General features: G+C 34.9%; 2 protein-coding genes across 2 annotated transcripts; both read right to left on the reverse strand.

Moving 5' to 3' along the window:
- Positions 1-1,082: 1,082 nt before the first annotated feature.
- Positions 1,083-3,296, reverse strand: LOC110722431. Its single transcript, XM_021901702.1, has one exon. It carries the CDS (start codon positions 3,048-3,050, stop codon positions 2,721-2,723), a length of 330 nt encoding a protein of 109 aa, XP_021757394.1. The 5' UTR covers positions 3,051-3,296; the 3' UTR covers positions 1,083-2,720.
- Positions 3,297-6,187: 2,891 nt separating this feature from the next.
- LOC110722432 (acetyl-coenzyme A carboxylase carboxyl transferase subunit alpha, chloroplastic-like) lies at positions 6,188-15,131 on the reverse strand. Its single transcript, XM_021901703.1, has 11 exons — positions 15,000-15,131; positions 14,476-14,841; positions 14,307-14,381; positions 10,787-10,894; positions 10,497-10,657; positions 10,106-10,220; positions 9,874-10,028; positions 8,326-8,377; positions 8,176-8,244; positions 7,853-7,930; positions 6,188-7,633 (listed from the first exon to the last, which is right to left on the reverse strand). Exons 2-11 carry the CDS (start codon positions 14,827-14,829, stop codon positions 6,497-6,499), a joined length of 2,304 nt encoding a protein of 767 aa, XP_021757395.1. The 5' UTR covers positions 14,830-14,841; positions 15,000-15,131; the 3' UTR covers positions 6,188-6,496.
- Positions 15,132-15,394: the final 263 nt, after the last annotated feature.

A 15,394-nucleotide genomic window follows, 5' to 3' on the forward strand; every position in this document is an offset into this window, starting at 1 on the left:
TTGTAAATAGGATTTGCTTTGATGTTTCTCATAGGATTTGTAATACTAGTTCTAGCAAGATTAAGGCTACTGAACTTAATTGGCTTTGGGGCCTTTGCCTAGGGGTTAGATACCTCAGTGTGTTTTTTTTTTTGTGATTAATTAAATTTTTGCATTTCTAAAAAAACAAAAAAGCTCTTGAAATCACATAATATAGATATCATTATATCAGGAAAACTGCAACATTTTTGCTACCTAATCTATGAATAGGCGTTAATTTGGTGCCACAAGTTTACCAATGAGTCATTAATAACTATGCAGAAGTCAGTTGGCACTTCATTTTGGAAAATGGCATCCTCCTTGGAGCGAAGTATTCCACTTTCATCTCAGACACCTTCATACAAGGAAATGAAGTTGATCAAAGAACATGATGACAATTTTTTTCATTTTATTAGAAATATATACTTCAGTTATGTGCAAGATTTAGTGAGGGTATCAGATGAAAGAGGAGGTCTTTGGACTCATCACGGAACATATACACGTTATCTACTAAAGAGTAGAAAAGATGTTCTGAAATATTTGATCTGATTGATTTAAATAAGGAATCGAGTATCTGTTGTTCATGCAGTCCCTCGGTATCTGTTCGATACTTCAAACTGTCCTAAGCTTCAATATCATGAGGTCACACATTGAATCTTCACTATCCACAACATGAATGCTTTCTAAATTGGAACCTCTCCAAACAGAGCAAGTACCATTACTCACAACTTTCAAACTTCCAGCAACCATAAGCATCTAAACCATCTGATAGAAATAAATTATGTAAAATAGATGAAAGACCGGGAAACAAATCTTGACAGTTTGTAGGGTTCAGGACATTCAGGTGACTGAACTCTTGACAGTTGAAGTATAAGCCAGCAGTTTTTCTATTGCCAATGACAAAAACAATGCTGGGTATGAGAGTTTAAAAAGACAGTACATGGCAGAAGATCAAACTCACATTTAGTCCAGATTGACAAGCTCGGGCTTATTCAATCCCTTCTGCTTGATTTTAGGCTTCTGGCATATACAATGTAGTTTACTACTTCACCAGTTCACCTTGGTTCATAAACCATAATCATTGCTTTTTTTCTCTTTATTTTTTGAAGGAAACCCACAAGGATTAATTAATATTCTGCTTCAAATCAGAGTTTAACAGATTACAAATAAAATCAGGAATTTGATCCAACCAAATCTTTCTTCCTAAAACAATAGGTGGGCATGAGCTAAGTCATGCGCCACTTTATTTCCTTCTCTTTGAATCCAACCCCAAGCACAAAAAGAGAAACGAATAGCAGAGTTGTTGCCTTTATCCTTCCTTCTGATAGCATTCACCACGTTCTCACAATCATTCTCGAATTCGACCTGAGCAGCCAGCTTCATCCCCATTAAGATGGCCTTCGCCTCTGCAAGCTTTGGCTCCAGCCTATCCGCCAGCTTGATGTTCGCACACCACAAGACACTCCCCTCATCAGTTCTCGCAACAACCCCCACAACAATTCCCAGATCACACAACAAGCCCGCATCAATGTTCACCTTAATACGCCCTGCAGCAGGAAGGCACCAGCAGCCTCGTTGCTTTGGTGCAGCGTCACCCTTCTTTTTCACAAAAGAATTTCCCATATCACTCATCAGTTGGTGCACATAGGAAGCTATCCCTCTAGGCTCATACCAATCATTCTCAAATAAACCACGGTTCCAGGCACTCCAAATCGACCAACAGAGAACCATCACCCAGCTACGATGCTCACTAACCAGGCAACATAACTTCTGAAAGACCCAGTCCATTAACGATCTCCCCTTTCCCTCCACCTCCCACGCAAAGCCACACTCCTCCCAAATGCTGATAGCTTGAGGACAGCAAAGAAGGGCATGAGAAACATCTTCCTTCTCTTCTCCACACACACCACACACCTCATCAATATCCTTGATTCGGATATGTAGCCCCTTCTTGGTAGGAACCGCCTCATGACAAGCTCTCCAAAAGAAAACTTTAACCCTTGGCAAAACTGGCTCACTCCACATCAAATTCCAGGCCTTACGAACAGCAGCATCATTCGAACAACTGGCTTCCTCACAATCCCGATCAATAATAAGTTTATAGGCCGATTGGATCTAATGAATGCCATCTTTCTCACCATCCCAGTACAAGCAGTCAGCAGGTCTACGCTCACTCAAGGGAATAGACAAGATTCTCTCTTGTTCAAAGGGTAAGAAGAGGTCCATGATCATTGCTTTTATCTAGAGTAATACCGTTCATGTCAGCATCACGATGCTGCTACAATCCATTTAGCCCACGAATCAACAACTGTTGCTAAAGTCTTGTTCCTTAACTAGAACTACAATAAGAACACACTGCTGCTATGACATGAGAGCAAGAACAGTCCCTGAATAATTAGGCCACAAAAACATGAAAATTCCGCGACATTGTGCAGAATTTTCCCAGGATTCAGACTTTCCAACATGGTTTTTGGCATCATTAACTCAGTAAGGTTTGGTTATGGTAGATAATATACAAGGAAAATCCAAAGTTTTTAATATTAAAACACAAACAACACAAAACAATAAATTCATTAAGCTAAATAATAAAAGTGATCAGCTCATTAAAGGTTTACAATGTTTGAATACTTGAATACAGATTGTAATTATCACAATATATACAAGAATCGAAGTAAAAAATCTGCGAGAAATAAAAAAAAAAGTTATAAAACAGGACGTTTACCAAGTCTCTTGATCTCTCTATCCATTCGACCAGTAAGAATTAAACCAAACATCTTAAAATCACAAAAGAATGACCAAATTGGATGACCAAATGTTGCCGGAACATTCCTTTCTACAAAGAAATGGCTGTACCAAGCGAAGCCGTAACCGATTAATGGTACCAAAAACAAGAATTTCCAATTGAACAACATAGAGTAGATTGAGATTATAATTCCACTAAGTGTTCCCGCAAAGTGCCAACGCCTTGTTGACGGCTTAGAGTGTTGAGTCATGTAAAAGGCCCAAAAATCATCTAAGTTTCGAAAATTCATGGTCAGAATTCCACTGATTGCAGATTTGATTTCGAGAAATGAGAAAATTTGAATTGCGTTTGCTGTGAATATAGTATGAGAGATTTTGGGTTTGGTTTGTTGAGTATAATACTAAGTGCGATGCATTAATTAGGTACTTGTATGAGATTTGAGATCGAGTAGATGATTGTAAGGGATGATCAATTTTCAATCGGAGAAAAAGCTAAACTACAATCTTATACTCGTATTATGATTATGTCATGTTTAGTTCACAGTTATTTTTATTTTATTAATGAAATAAGTTCAAAGATACTTTATCATTTTATGTCATTATGTGTGTGTTTTATTCGATACAAGTTTAGGCGCATGCAATGCGTGCATGACTATCTCCTCTTTATACGTCGTAAGTAAAATTATCTTTACACTTTACTTATTTGCATAAATGGCATATATATTGACATAATTTTATTACTCTGTATTTTTTATAATTAATAAATGTAATAATCCATTTAAAGGATGAGCTATTAAAGAAAACCATGCAAAACAATCTTAGATTTTACTTTTACACGGACTTAAAATTTTATTTTATTTTTTAAGCATTACACGGCTTAAATAAATTTCATTGTATTTATGTATCATTTAAATCATACATACTTGTAAATAAGTTTACATATATTTATATCATTTAAATTATACATACTTGTTAAATATGTGCACAATATGAATATTCGTACTACTGATCAAATTATAGTATGTTGCTTTTTATACTTGAATATAAGTTGAAAAATCATATGCAAAATTACAAACATTGACTTTAAAACACCAAGTGTCAAACTTATATCATCAAATAAATATTCCCAAATTAAACTAATATACAGTCTAACATAACTACACTTGAAGGAATTATTTGATTTGAGAAAAATAATTACCATAAGAGAAGTTATCTTTCTAAATTTATGGAGCAGATAAAAATGGAAGTTTATGTCAAAAAAAAAAAAGGAAGTTATTTTTTAAGGTTAAACTTTAAATAAATTTTAATTTTCTTTAATTTTAATAAATTTCTTTAGAGAAGGTAAAATGGTCCACTCAAAATTCCCAACCAAAAACACCTCTTCTCTTTATATTACATAGACATAGATAGATTTTTTTTGTAATTAAAAAAATTATGAAAATTACATATTAATAAAATACAAAATACTCTATAGAGTAAAACTATATCAAGTTGGGTATTTTTAGATTGGTATTGTGTTTTTTTTTTTTGACACAATATTACTAATTTTAAACCCAACTTGATATAGTTTTACTCTATAGATTATCGTACACATAATATTAAAGTTTGGTCAAATCAGACAATTAGATTAGACTAGATTATATCAGATTAGATTAGAACTGACCGACAAATAAGCAAAAAGAAGGTGAATTAAACAAGCCCTAATCTAGGAATGTCATTCTTTCGTTTTCTTTTAAATGCAAAACTTTGGTTTTTCATCTTAATTTATATCTATTTTTTGTACGCCCTCTAGTCCTAAATAACTAACACGTTTGATTTTTTTAATATTCACATACTAACTTTGACCATCGTTTTAGAGTAACGCATAAAAACAACTTTTATCATGAAATATATTGTTATATAGGTTTTAATATAAACTTAATAATATGAACTTTTGTAAAACTTTTCTTACTAATATTAATCATATATATTTTAGTTCATGCATTGTCATGTATAGTGAGTAATATTTACATATTAGTTATAAAAGATATTAAAGATTAAAGTAATGTATCGATAAGCGTGTAATGAGAAGTGGTGTTGCATTTAAAATAACACAGAGGTACTCTCCAACCTTTTGAATCAATTTGTTGACCTGATGACTCAGATCAAATTATTTCAAGTCAAATACTCCCTTCACGGAGTATCTCAATCTTCTCTAATCTTGGTTTTAAAATTATTTTGATAAAGTTTTTCTTATACCTACTACTCTCTCCGTATTTTAATAAGTATTACACTATGACCTGCACATAGTTTTAGTCAATTTAATTGACTTAAATAAAATAAAAGGTAAGTGGGGTAGTTGGAGTATTAAAAAATTATAAAAGAAAAATAAGGTTAATAATTTATTAAAAAGTAATGAATGTTAGAGGAAATATATAATAAAAAAGTAGTAGTGGATTTCGGTGAAGATCCTGAGATGAGAGAGATATAATATTAAAATGTAGTTTTTTGCCAAAAAAATGAAGTGTAACACTTATTAAAACACGGCCGCGTTTAGGGTTTGTTCTGTTCACCTTATTTTCACATATCTCAAGTGTAATAAGTTCATATAAGTTCAAATAAGTTCAGATAAGTTCAGTTCAGGTTTAATAAGTTTTTATAAGGGTTACCCAAATACAAATTACAACTAAAATAAGTTTTAAGAAGGTCTAATAAGTTCAGATAAGTTAAGATAAGTTCTAATCAGTGAATAGAGCACACCCTTAGTAAGTGTAACACTTATTAAAACATGGTGAGAGTATAATCAATTTTTTAAAAAGCATGTCCAAAGGTTATGTTGTTAACAAAATAAAGCAGAGGAAGTATTATACTTCCATATAGGGGTGCTAATCGAGTTGAGCAGCTCGTGAGCAACTCGAACTCAACTCGGTCAAAGCTCGGCTCAAGTTAGTTCGACTCGACTCGAGATATTAATGAGCATGAGTTGAGCAAGATCTAACTCGACTCAATAAGATCGTGAGCAACTCGATAATATATTTTATTGATATAGAGTTTACAAACAAAGTTACCATGTTTAAACAAATTTGACACTTAATAAGAGTTAATCTATATTATCAAAAAGGAAAGTGTAAATATTTAATAATAAATAAATAAACAAAAGAAAACTATATAAAGTGAACAAAAAAAAAATAAAGGCCTATAGGGTTAAAACTTTAACGAGCAGATCGTGAGCTACTCGACTCGAAACTTTAACGAGCACGAGTCGAGCAAGTTTTATTTGCTCGAAACTTTAGCGAGCACGAGTTGAGCACGTGTAAAAAGTTTTTGAGTCGAGTTGAACACCCCTTAGCTCGTGATCGACTCGCTCGATTAGCACCCCTACTTCCATATAAGGAATGGTGCAATTAATATGTAACTTCCCAAAAAGGAAAATTGTGCAATTAACAAAAAAAAAACAGAGGAAGTATATCATAATTAAAATTTAATAGTATTAGAGTATAGGGTGTTGGGTGCACCTAAGTTTTAGTTCAAAGTGTTGAGGCAAAAAAAATAAAAAATAAAAAAAATCTAGTAAATTACAAGGCCCCTCGTTCAAATTTTGGCAGCACTTTCCTGTCACCCTAAAATTACAAGAAATCTAGTAAATTTTGACTCTTCCACTTTTCAAGTGGATGTGAAGCAATTCTTAAGGAATAATAAACTTTGAAAAATGGACAAGATGCATAAGAAATAAGAGAACAAATGGATTATAAATATACTAAGCATAGCTGCGCCCAGCTCCAATGTTAATCTCATCCACTTTTGATCCAGTGTCAGGACTTTTACTTGAACTACCATTAGATTTTAGTACCTTTTCAATCTCAGATCTAAGCATTCCATGCTTTTCAACAAGCTCAGAAGTACTTAGAGTCTCTGTGAGACTCTTCTTTATATCATTAGTCAAAACCTGAATTCTATTTTGCAGTTCTGCATCAGTATTCTTTCCAGCCTTTGCTAGCTCCAATTTCAACATATCTATTTTGTCCCTCAACTCCGATGTGTTGACAGTGTTTTGAATTTTTCCTTGTATTTCTTCATTCAGTTCTCCAATCATGCTTTTTAGGTTTAAGGGCAAACTTCCATCAACAGAAACTACAGCATTTGGTTCTGCAATCTTTAGATCCAAATCTAGGGACTTAAGAACAGTTGCAAATTCTACTTCTATCTCTTTCTTTACCTCCATGATCTTATTCTTCAGTACATGGTCAAATTCATTCGGAGTGGATGCCCCAGAATTCTTAATTTCAGACTTAAGCATTTCAACCTTCTTCTTTATATCAGGATGATTTAGGATCTCTTTAAATTTCTTGTTCACCTCCTGCTTCAACATGGTTGACCTGCTTTTACTTTCAGAGATTTTCTTGGCTTTGGATAATTCTTTCAGCATGTCAAGCTTATAACTAAGGCTTTTGTAATTAGGAGCTGCAGACAGACGTTGACTGAACTCGTCCTTAAAATTTTCAACTTTGTCCAGCTGCACTGGATGCATCTTACCCTGGGCATTTCTTGCTTTTGAAAGTTCTTCCCTCAACTTCAAAAGCTGGTTCTTCAAGCCTAAGGCTTCAGCAGCTTCAGAAAATTCATGGTCAAGCTCTTGCTTGAGCTTTTCGATCATTTCATCTACATTTGGAGTTTCAATTGACAAATCCTTGGATTTTAGGATTTGCTCCTTCAGCTTTTCAACCTCACTCTCCAGCTCCAGGGTTGAAGCCTTGCTTTGAAGTGGTTCTTCTTTCTTCTTCATGTTCACTTTTTTCTTAGGGTCAACTGGTAACCCCTCTTGAAAACCACCAATTTTCCGGAACTTCTGTGTCCTATGACGCAAGAGCTCTTCAATGTCCATTTGCACAAGCTCCTGCCAAAAGACCAACATTTGATTTTAGCATTTAAACTATTCAAAAAGTTATATACTGCTTGTCATATCCCTGTGGCCCTCATATTTGCCAAGTTTCATTGAAAAACTTGTTTACTGTTTTCTGTACAAGACATTTAAAAAACACAATATGGGTGTAACCCATTAGGGCTGTGGTTGAAATTCTCATGCCCCTAAGAATGAACTGTCACGAATACTTACATCCATTGATTCTACAATTGCCTTCTTGATTTGTTGTGATGTCCATGATGAATCGGCATGTGCACCACCAAGTGGCTCCTGCCAAGCAGCCAAGGCAGTAAACTTAAATAGGGTGCCTAACTAAAGATTTGATACCTCACGTAGCAAAGGATGCAAAACAGAAAGATAAAATAAAGGGGGGGGGGGGATACACTGAACCACCATTCCACCAACGGCATATGAACCAACTAGGGGATATTGGAAAGATACAAAGAGATTCATGTTCTGCAGTAAACAAACCACCACAAAGTGAAATGAAAAGGTATTCAGGAGAAATTCATTACAGGTATGACACCATCTGCAATCTGCAATCTGCACAGCTCATTAGCAGTTATCTTCAGCTTTTCTGCTGCCTGCATGAGACAACAAATATGTATAAGATGTCAACCATATTCTCATTTCCATTCATATAAAAAGTAGAAAATCGTATATACCTTGGGAGCAGCTTTAGCACTCTTCCACAAGATAGCTGCACATGCCTCTGGACTGTATAGAAATGCAAAATGTATTAAGATTATCATTCAATATTCCAATATTAACTTAATTCCAAGAGTACAATGGCTTATAAGCACAGGAGAGCACCCCCTCCCCCATGCTCCCTCTTAAAACGGTTTGGGGTAGGGTAGAATTGGCTGTTGAAAGATAACCTTGTAATTTGACCAGTATAAATCTTGCCAATTTTTTAACTAACTAGATTTTATCATTAATTTGCCAAATACTAAAGAGAATTTATTTTAAACCAGAATTTAAAAGACACCTTATCTTAAATAGTAGTAAACACATGAACTACTGAAGGAAAAACAATGCTGCGCTAATTATTCATCAGTAGATTAATCAACCAACAATATCTTTTACATGCATTTCCAAAGCAAAATATGCAGCTGCTGTAAAAAAAAAAAAAAAAAAAAAAAAAAAAAAAAAAAAAGAAGAAGAAGGAATTTAAGCATCTTTTATGAACTGAGAAATAGTGTCAGCAAATGTTCAACTTTCTCTCCACATGAGAGTACGTTATGACCAACACCAATACAAGCAGACATATAAAAACCTTGAAGATATGAGAATACGTTCTTTGAATATCAGCCATAACAAGTACAGATTGTAATATACTGCAACTGACATATTAGGCCACAAAACTCCGAACAACTCACCAGAAATTTGAAAAACATTCTTGAAATAACTTTGAGCTTTCTTTTCTAAGTCTGAGTTCCTATTGCTAAAGTTTTTCTAAACACTAGAGTACAGAGTTGTATTTTGGTTTTTTGGGAATAGGATTGAGTGAACTCTTGTTGTAGTCAGGCTTTGTGTTGAGAGAGAGCTTCAGAGTCAAAGCTTGTGAGGATAGTTGTTTGAGGTAACAACTGTAGGAACTTGAGTTTATTGAGAAACTTAGTAAAGGTCCAAATAGGTTGTAATAGAGCAGTTCCCCTGTAGTGAAAGAGTTCAGTAAAATCCCTAGTGGACATGGATTTTTTCTTGATTGGGCCCACGAAGTTTCCACGTAAAAATTATACCTTGCATTTTCATGTTCCTTGAATTTTGCTATATTTTTCGTCTACAATTCACCCCCCCCCCCCCTTCTTGTCGAAGTCATCTGGTTAACAACACACACATTGAGTACTCTACATCAGATCTCTCTTGCCATGAGTTCACAAAACACCAGCTTCTCAGTAACCCCTTTATTCATTTTCAGTCCCTAGTTATACAAAAATCCAACCACGTCTTCAACCATAAACCCGTCATACTAATACTTATTTGATATATAGAAAGACATATACTAGATTACTAGAATAGAATTGAAAAAATTAACATGTGGCATTTACTAAACATAATAAGCTCTATTATGTTCATAAAACAAAATTTAGGCATCCAAAGAACCATATAAGACAAGCATAGTAGCTATAAGGGGAAAATATTTTACACTTGAACTTTTGTGTATTATCAGTGATATATTTAAGACATGAACAGAACACTCGAAACATCACCTGGCTACATAGAAGACTGCATTTTCTAGCATCAGTAATTTGTTAGCACATCCAATGGCTAGAGCACCACCAGAACCACCTTCACCTATAACGATGGATATAATTGGTACTTTTAACCCAAACATAGTCCTTAAATTGTGAGCGATGGCTTCTCCCTGGAATCCAGTATAATGAACAATTAATCAAAAACAACATATTCTCATGAATAGGAAAGCAACTTGTAGATACATACTTGACCTAGCTCCTCTGATTTTAAATCTGCATATGCCCCAGGAGTATCAATAAAAGTGACAATGGGAAATCCATGATGATCAGCATAGTACATCATGCGAAGAGCCTTCCTATATCTATTATCAGAGGAAAAGTAAGAAATTATAATAAGAAGTAAAAATAAAAAAACTATTAATTTGAGCATGTTTATGAATATGCATTAAATGACTCTTGATAATTTTGATCAAATAAGGATGGACCCCTCTAATTGCAGCCATGCTAATATATTTACACGCATTAACTTGCTAATATCACTAGTAGCACGTGTGTGTGTGTAACTGTGTGTGTGAGTGTGTGTGTACTTTCCAAATTGTCATTAATATATTAATGAATCAAAATATAATTAAACACACCCATGAGGAGTAGGCATTCCGAAATTGCGTTCAATATTCTCCTTTGTGTTCCTTCCCTTTTGATGACCAATGAACATGTAGCTCCTACCATCTATCGTACCAAGACCAGTAACTATAGCAGGATCATCGTAACCAGCTCGATCTCCATGAAGTTCCACAAACTGATTATACAACAATGCGATATGGAATTACATGAGCAATCTCAGAACGTAGAATAATAGTGCTTATTTTTTAAGAACATTGAACAGAAACTATAGGGAAACATTCAAAAACAAAAAAATTCAAAAAACCTTCTCTGTGATATTAAAAACGTGGTCGAGAAACGTTGGACGATTGGGATGCCTTGCAATATTCACACGTTGAATAGGGGTAAGATGTAGGTAAAGCTCCTTTAGTGCCTACAAAGAGATATATCGACAGTTAGTAGGAAACACAGGAAATAATTAACAAAAAGAATATCATCTCGATAAATTCTTACATGCAGCAAATAAAGCCAATAGACATAAACATATGCCCTTAATAAAATCACATATGATCTTATCTAAAAAATCAAGGAACGGCAAATGCTGTTCATGGTGGAGTGTTACATTAAAGCAGTAAGAGGTTAAAAGACTAAATATGACAGTATCAATGCTTGGTGCAACAGCTAACAAAGTTTGAACTATGATAAAGTTAAGGTCAATGTTATACCTTTTGTTTCTCTGGTGAACTTGACAATTTTGGGTTAGCGTAAATCATTCCTATATAGCATATTTCTGATAAACATAGCTTAATTTTGATGAGACTAGCCTATAATAAGTATTGTTTATTATATTTTTTTGTTGTAGTCTTTCAGTTGAATACTTGAATGTAATGTGTTTTAGTCTCGGTGAATCAAGTTGGATTCATGCCGAGATGACCAACTGTAGATGTTATCCACCTTATTAGCCAAACAATGCAAAATTATAAGGCTAGAAAGCACACGGTTATCATTGACCAGGAGGAGCATGAAAATACATTAAGAGAAGTGCTGTGAAGAACAGCAACGTGGTGACATTTGTGAAGGAGTTACAACGCCTATGTCTTCTTGATTTGAAAGCTTATGCTCTATTTATCCTCTGCAATCTCTACCCCACGTCCCCACTAAGCCTCTGTGGTAAATAATATAGAGGCTAATTTCTCTTCTTTCTTCTATCCAATCTTCTATTCAATAAAGTAGCCGATAGTATCCCATTCCCTAACCATGTGAACCCCTTCCCCTCTTTCTGATATTTTTCATAAAGTTTTTAATTAGTTATTAAACTTAAAATTGGGTTTTTTCTACACATAAAAAAATAAAAAATAAAAAATATATATATTTTGCACCTCATATATGAATGCTACGTCAAAGACATGAAGACATTGAATATAGAGGGTTCAGGCTTAGTAGGAGCAATGTTTAATAAATGTCGTTTTAGCACTGGGAGGAGGCCAAGTGTAGACGTTGTGACGTTCAACGATAAGGAGTTACCTATTAGTGAATGTTTATAGTACATACAACGGATTCACAAAGAAATGGAGGCACTGATATATGAATTGCTCATTGAGAGTTGCCTAAAGGCTAAAAAGGAAATCCTATTGGAAAGCATTTAGGCCTATATTATTATTATGGGTCAAAATATAGGGTGTTTATCGAGGATCACATAAAAAATATGAGTGTAGTAAGATGTGTATGTTAAGATGGATGCACAAGTAAATGTTTAGGGATAGAATTAGAAATGTAGATATTTGGTAGAAAGTTAGAGTTGTGGTTGTGGATATTGACTAAGATAAGGAAAAATGGTTACGATGGTTTGGACATGTGAGATATTGACATGAAGATGCACTAGTAAGGAATGTGGAGGGTTGGAGTTATAAAAATCTCATGCAGAAGAGAAAAGTTGACTTGGATGGAGGGAATTGAAAAACACATAGACAAATTGGACTTACAAGTTGTTGTACCATTGGAGAAGCTAACAAAGGAGGAACTTTGTGCACAATCATACAGGATAGGCTATTGATTTATGAAACCCCGACATATTTGGGAATAAGGTTTTGCGTTATTGTTTTAATCAATGATGGCATGAGACCATGGTCCGTGTGCAAGAAAGTTTCGGATATGTTTGGTACTTCTATTAATTCAATCACCGGTATTATTGCCTAAAAGTCCACATCAATTTTCAAATTTTATGGAATTTGGAACTTTGGTTTCATATGGCTCCTCTATGTAAAATGGAAAAAGATGAGTTTTAGACTTAAGACTTTCATCATCTAAGAGAAGTGCAAGAATGGGCATGAACAATAAGGGGGAAAAAAGAACAAATAAGTCACACAAGCGAAGCACATAATGATAATAATAAATTCAATATCACTATTGCAAAATAATTAAACTCTAATTTAGAATAATTTCAACAATTCTACTAACACACTTGTCAGCCCAAAACTATGACAATAGTAATATGTTATTCTAAGACATTCGATATTCCAACTGTCCATATTAAGTGTGATCACTTACCATGGAACAATGTTTTAGAAGTAAATGCACCAGGTTGTTATCACATGCACTTAATTCTTATTTGTCATTTACTATATTTTGATTGGAGGTAGAATCATGTAATGTTACATAGATTATTGGATAAATCTTTGGTTATCAAATGCAATGCAAGGTTGAGGGTTCGATGAGTGTCATTTATGGCACACCAAGATATAAGTTTTAGGTTGTTTCCATAATTTTTCCCTTTTTTTTACTTCTCTTATTCTTTGATTTATATGATTTTCCTTATTTGACTCGTTTAGAGCATTTTCTAATTACTTTGTGTTTTTAGTTCTTATTTTTGTATTTTGTCTATATTTCCTTTATTTTACATTGTCAGAATTAGTTTTTAGTTTTGCTTTAGTAGCTTTTATATTTTCCTCTTTAACTTAATCTCTTTTATTTTCGTTTATATTCTTTTGTTTTTGTCCTCAATAAATGCTTAATGTCTTGCGTCTCTCTTCAGTTTACATTTGTGTTATGTTGCATTCAGAGTCTTAAGTTTGTTTCTCAAAAAAAAAAGTCTTAAGTTTGTGGCATAAGTCAAAGAATGATCCAAGGCTTCAAGCAAACATGCAAATGTTGTGCTGCCAGCTTATCTTACACCCCACCCCCCTTAACCTTCACCACAACTTCAGCTACCAATCCACCCAACCAAACAACTCCTCTCGTTGTTGCAGCCCCTCAGATTCTCCCCTTTTCCCTTGTACCTCAAACATGCACAGCAACAGGCCAACAGCAACATTTCGCTGCTCTCTTCCTCCAATTCGCACAGGCAGTCATCGCAATTCCCAGAAATCACCTCATATTCTCATAGCGTTCCCAGCCAACCCACCACAAGCAACAACTCACAAGCAACGAGCACCACAGTAGTACACTTCAGCTCCCCTCTCTTCGCAACAACTGCACACCAACTTCTCTCCCACTCACAGCTCACTGCACCAACTTAAGAGAAATGAAGGGAAGGCAGAGAAACAGAGATGGGAAGATGAAGCTCCATTTTCCATCCAAATCTATCCAATTTAAGATGGACGGTGTAGAGTAAAGTGGGAGAGAAAATAGATCTCCCTCTCCCTATCTATCCTTCCTTCTCCCTGCCTCTTATCCTAACTAGTTCCCCGCCTTTCCCCTGGCCCTTCCCTTGCTTTCTCTCCACTACATCCTATGTAAACAAAGTGTATGATTTCTAATCCATCAATTATACATACAATTTAGGAAAACTTGCTGAAACAACTTAATACTATAATAAGTAAGCAAACATAAAAAAGTGAATAAGTCACCTGCTGATATTTATTCTCCAAAGATGCAATCTGATGACTGAAGTCCAAACCAGTCTCATTTGCCATCTTCCTTACCTGTAAAAAAGAATCACTTAGAATATTGAAAGCACTTGATCACAAATAAAAGACAGAACACAACCAAAACCCATAAACAGACTACACGACTCACATCGATAATCTTCTTTTGTAGGTCCATTAGAGGCTTCTCAAAGTCCAAAGTCACCGGCTTCGGCTTCGTCTTCAAGGGCTTGAAAGGTGACAAATGTGTGAGAATTCCGCCCTTGACATTGAGATCAGGATCTTCAGGCCAAGGATACTCATGCTTCTTCACTTTCCTTAACTTTGCAGACACTGATAAATCCATCTTCTTCTTCCCACCACAAAGTAATCGGGTCCGGGTCATTCCAATCTCCCTCAAAGGAATGCCATTGATACAACTATTCGAGCTTCGAAGTCCCTGACCCAAGGCAGGACCGGCAGTTGCCCTGCCCCCAGGGAGCAAAGTACCAATTTCATTGTTCATCCTAATTAATTTCTGCAACACATTAGCAACCAAATTTCATTAATAATCAAATTTATAGTTCAATTGTAACATATAGCAAATAAAACTGGTAATCTACCCAATCCCACCTGCATTACAATGGTTAATCACTATAAATCGATTTCACAACATGAATCAAACGAAAATCTTACCTCAGAAACTGCTTCAATGGAAGAAAGAAACTTCACAAGTGGCTTCAATGGACAACGTGGAGTTGATATTGATCTTCGATAATTACAATGAGATATAGGACAGGTCTAGGTTTTGGTAAGATGTTGTTAAGTGTAAACTTACACATGTACTAGCCTCTTACAGCACACATTAATTAAAGGGACAAGCTAGACCCCATCAAAGTGCGGGCCGGGCCAAAAAAGTCTATATCTCGGGTTAGGCCAAGTTTTGGGCTGGAAATTAAATTCCAAACTTGCCTAAATTAGTCGGGTTTTTTCAAGCCGAGCCAAAAAATCAACTAAAAGAGCATAGAAACGCATGTCTAAGCCTGTTCAAAAATTAAACACTTTGGGTCGAGCCGGCCCAAAGCTCGCCT

The sequence above is a fragment of the Chenopodium quinoa genome, unplaced genomic scaffold (assembly GCF_001683475.1).
Source record: "Chenopodium quinoa cultivar QQ74 unplaced genomic scaffold, ASM168347v1, whole genome shotgun sequence".
NCBI classification, from domain to species: Eukaryota; Viridiplantae; Streptophyta; class Magnoliopsida; order Caryophyllales; family Amaranthaceae; genus Chenopodium; species Chenopodium quinoa.

Coding starts and splice junctions, on each gene's coding strand:
- LOC110722432 (XM_021901703.1), bottom strand. CDS start 14,829: ATGAACAATGAAATTGGTACTTTGCTCCCTGGGGGCAGGGCAACTGCC. Junction 10,029..10,105: donor AATCAGAGGAGCTAGGTCAA/GTATGTATCTAC, acceptor ACTGGATTCCAG/GGAGAAGCCATCGCTCACAA. Junction 7,931..8,175: donor TTGCAGATGGTGTCATACCT/GTAATGAATTTC, acceptor GCTGCTTGGCAG/GAGCCACTTGGTGGTGCACA.
- LOC110722431 (XM_021901702.1), bottom strand. CDS start 3,050: ATGAATTTTCGAAACTTAGATGATTTTTGGGCCTTTTACATGACTCAA.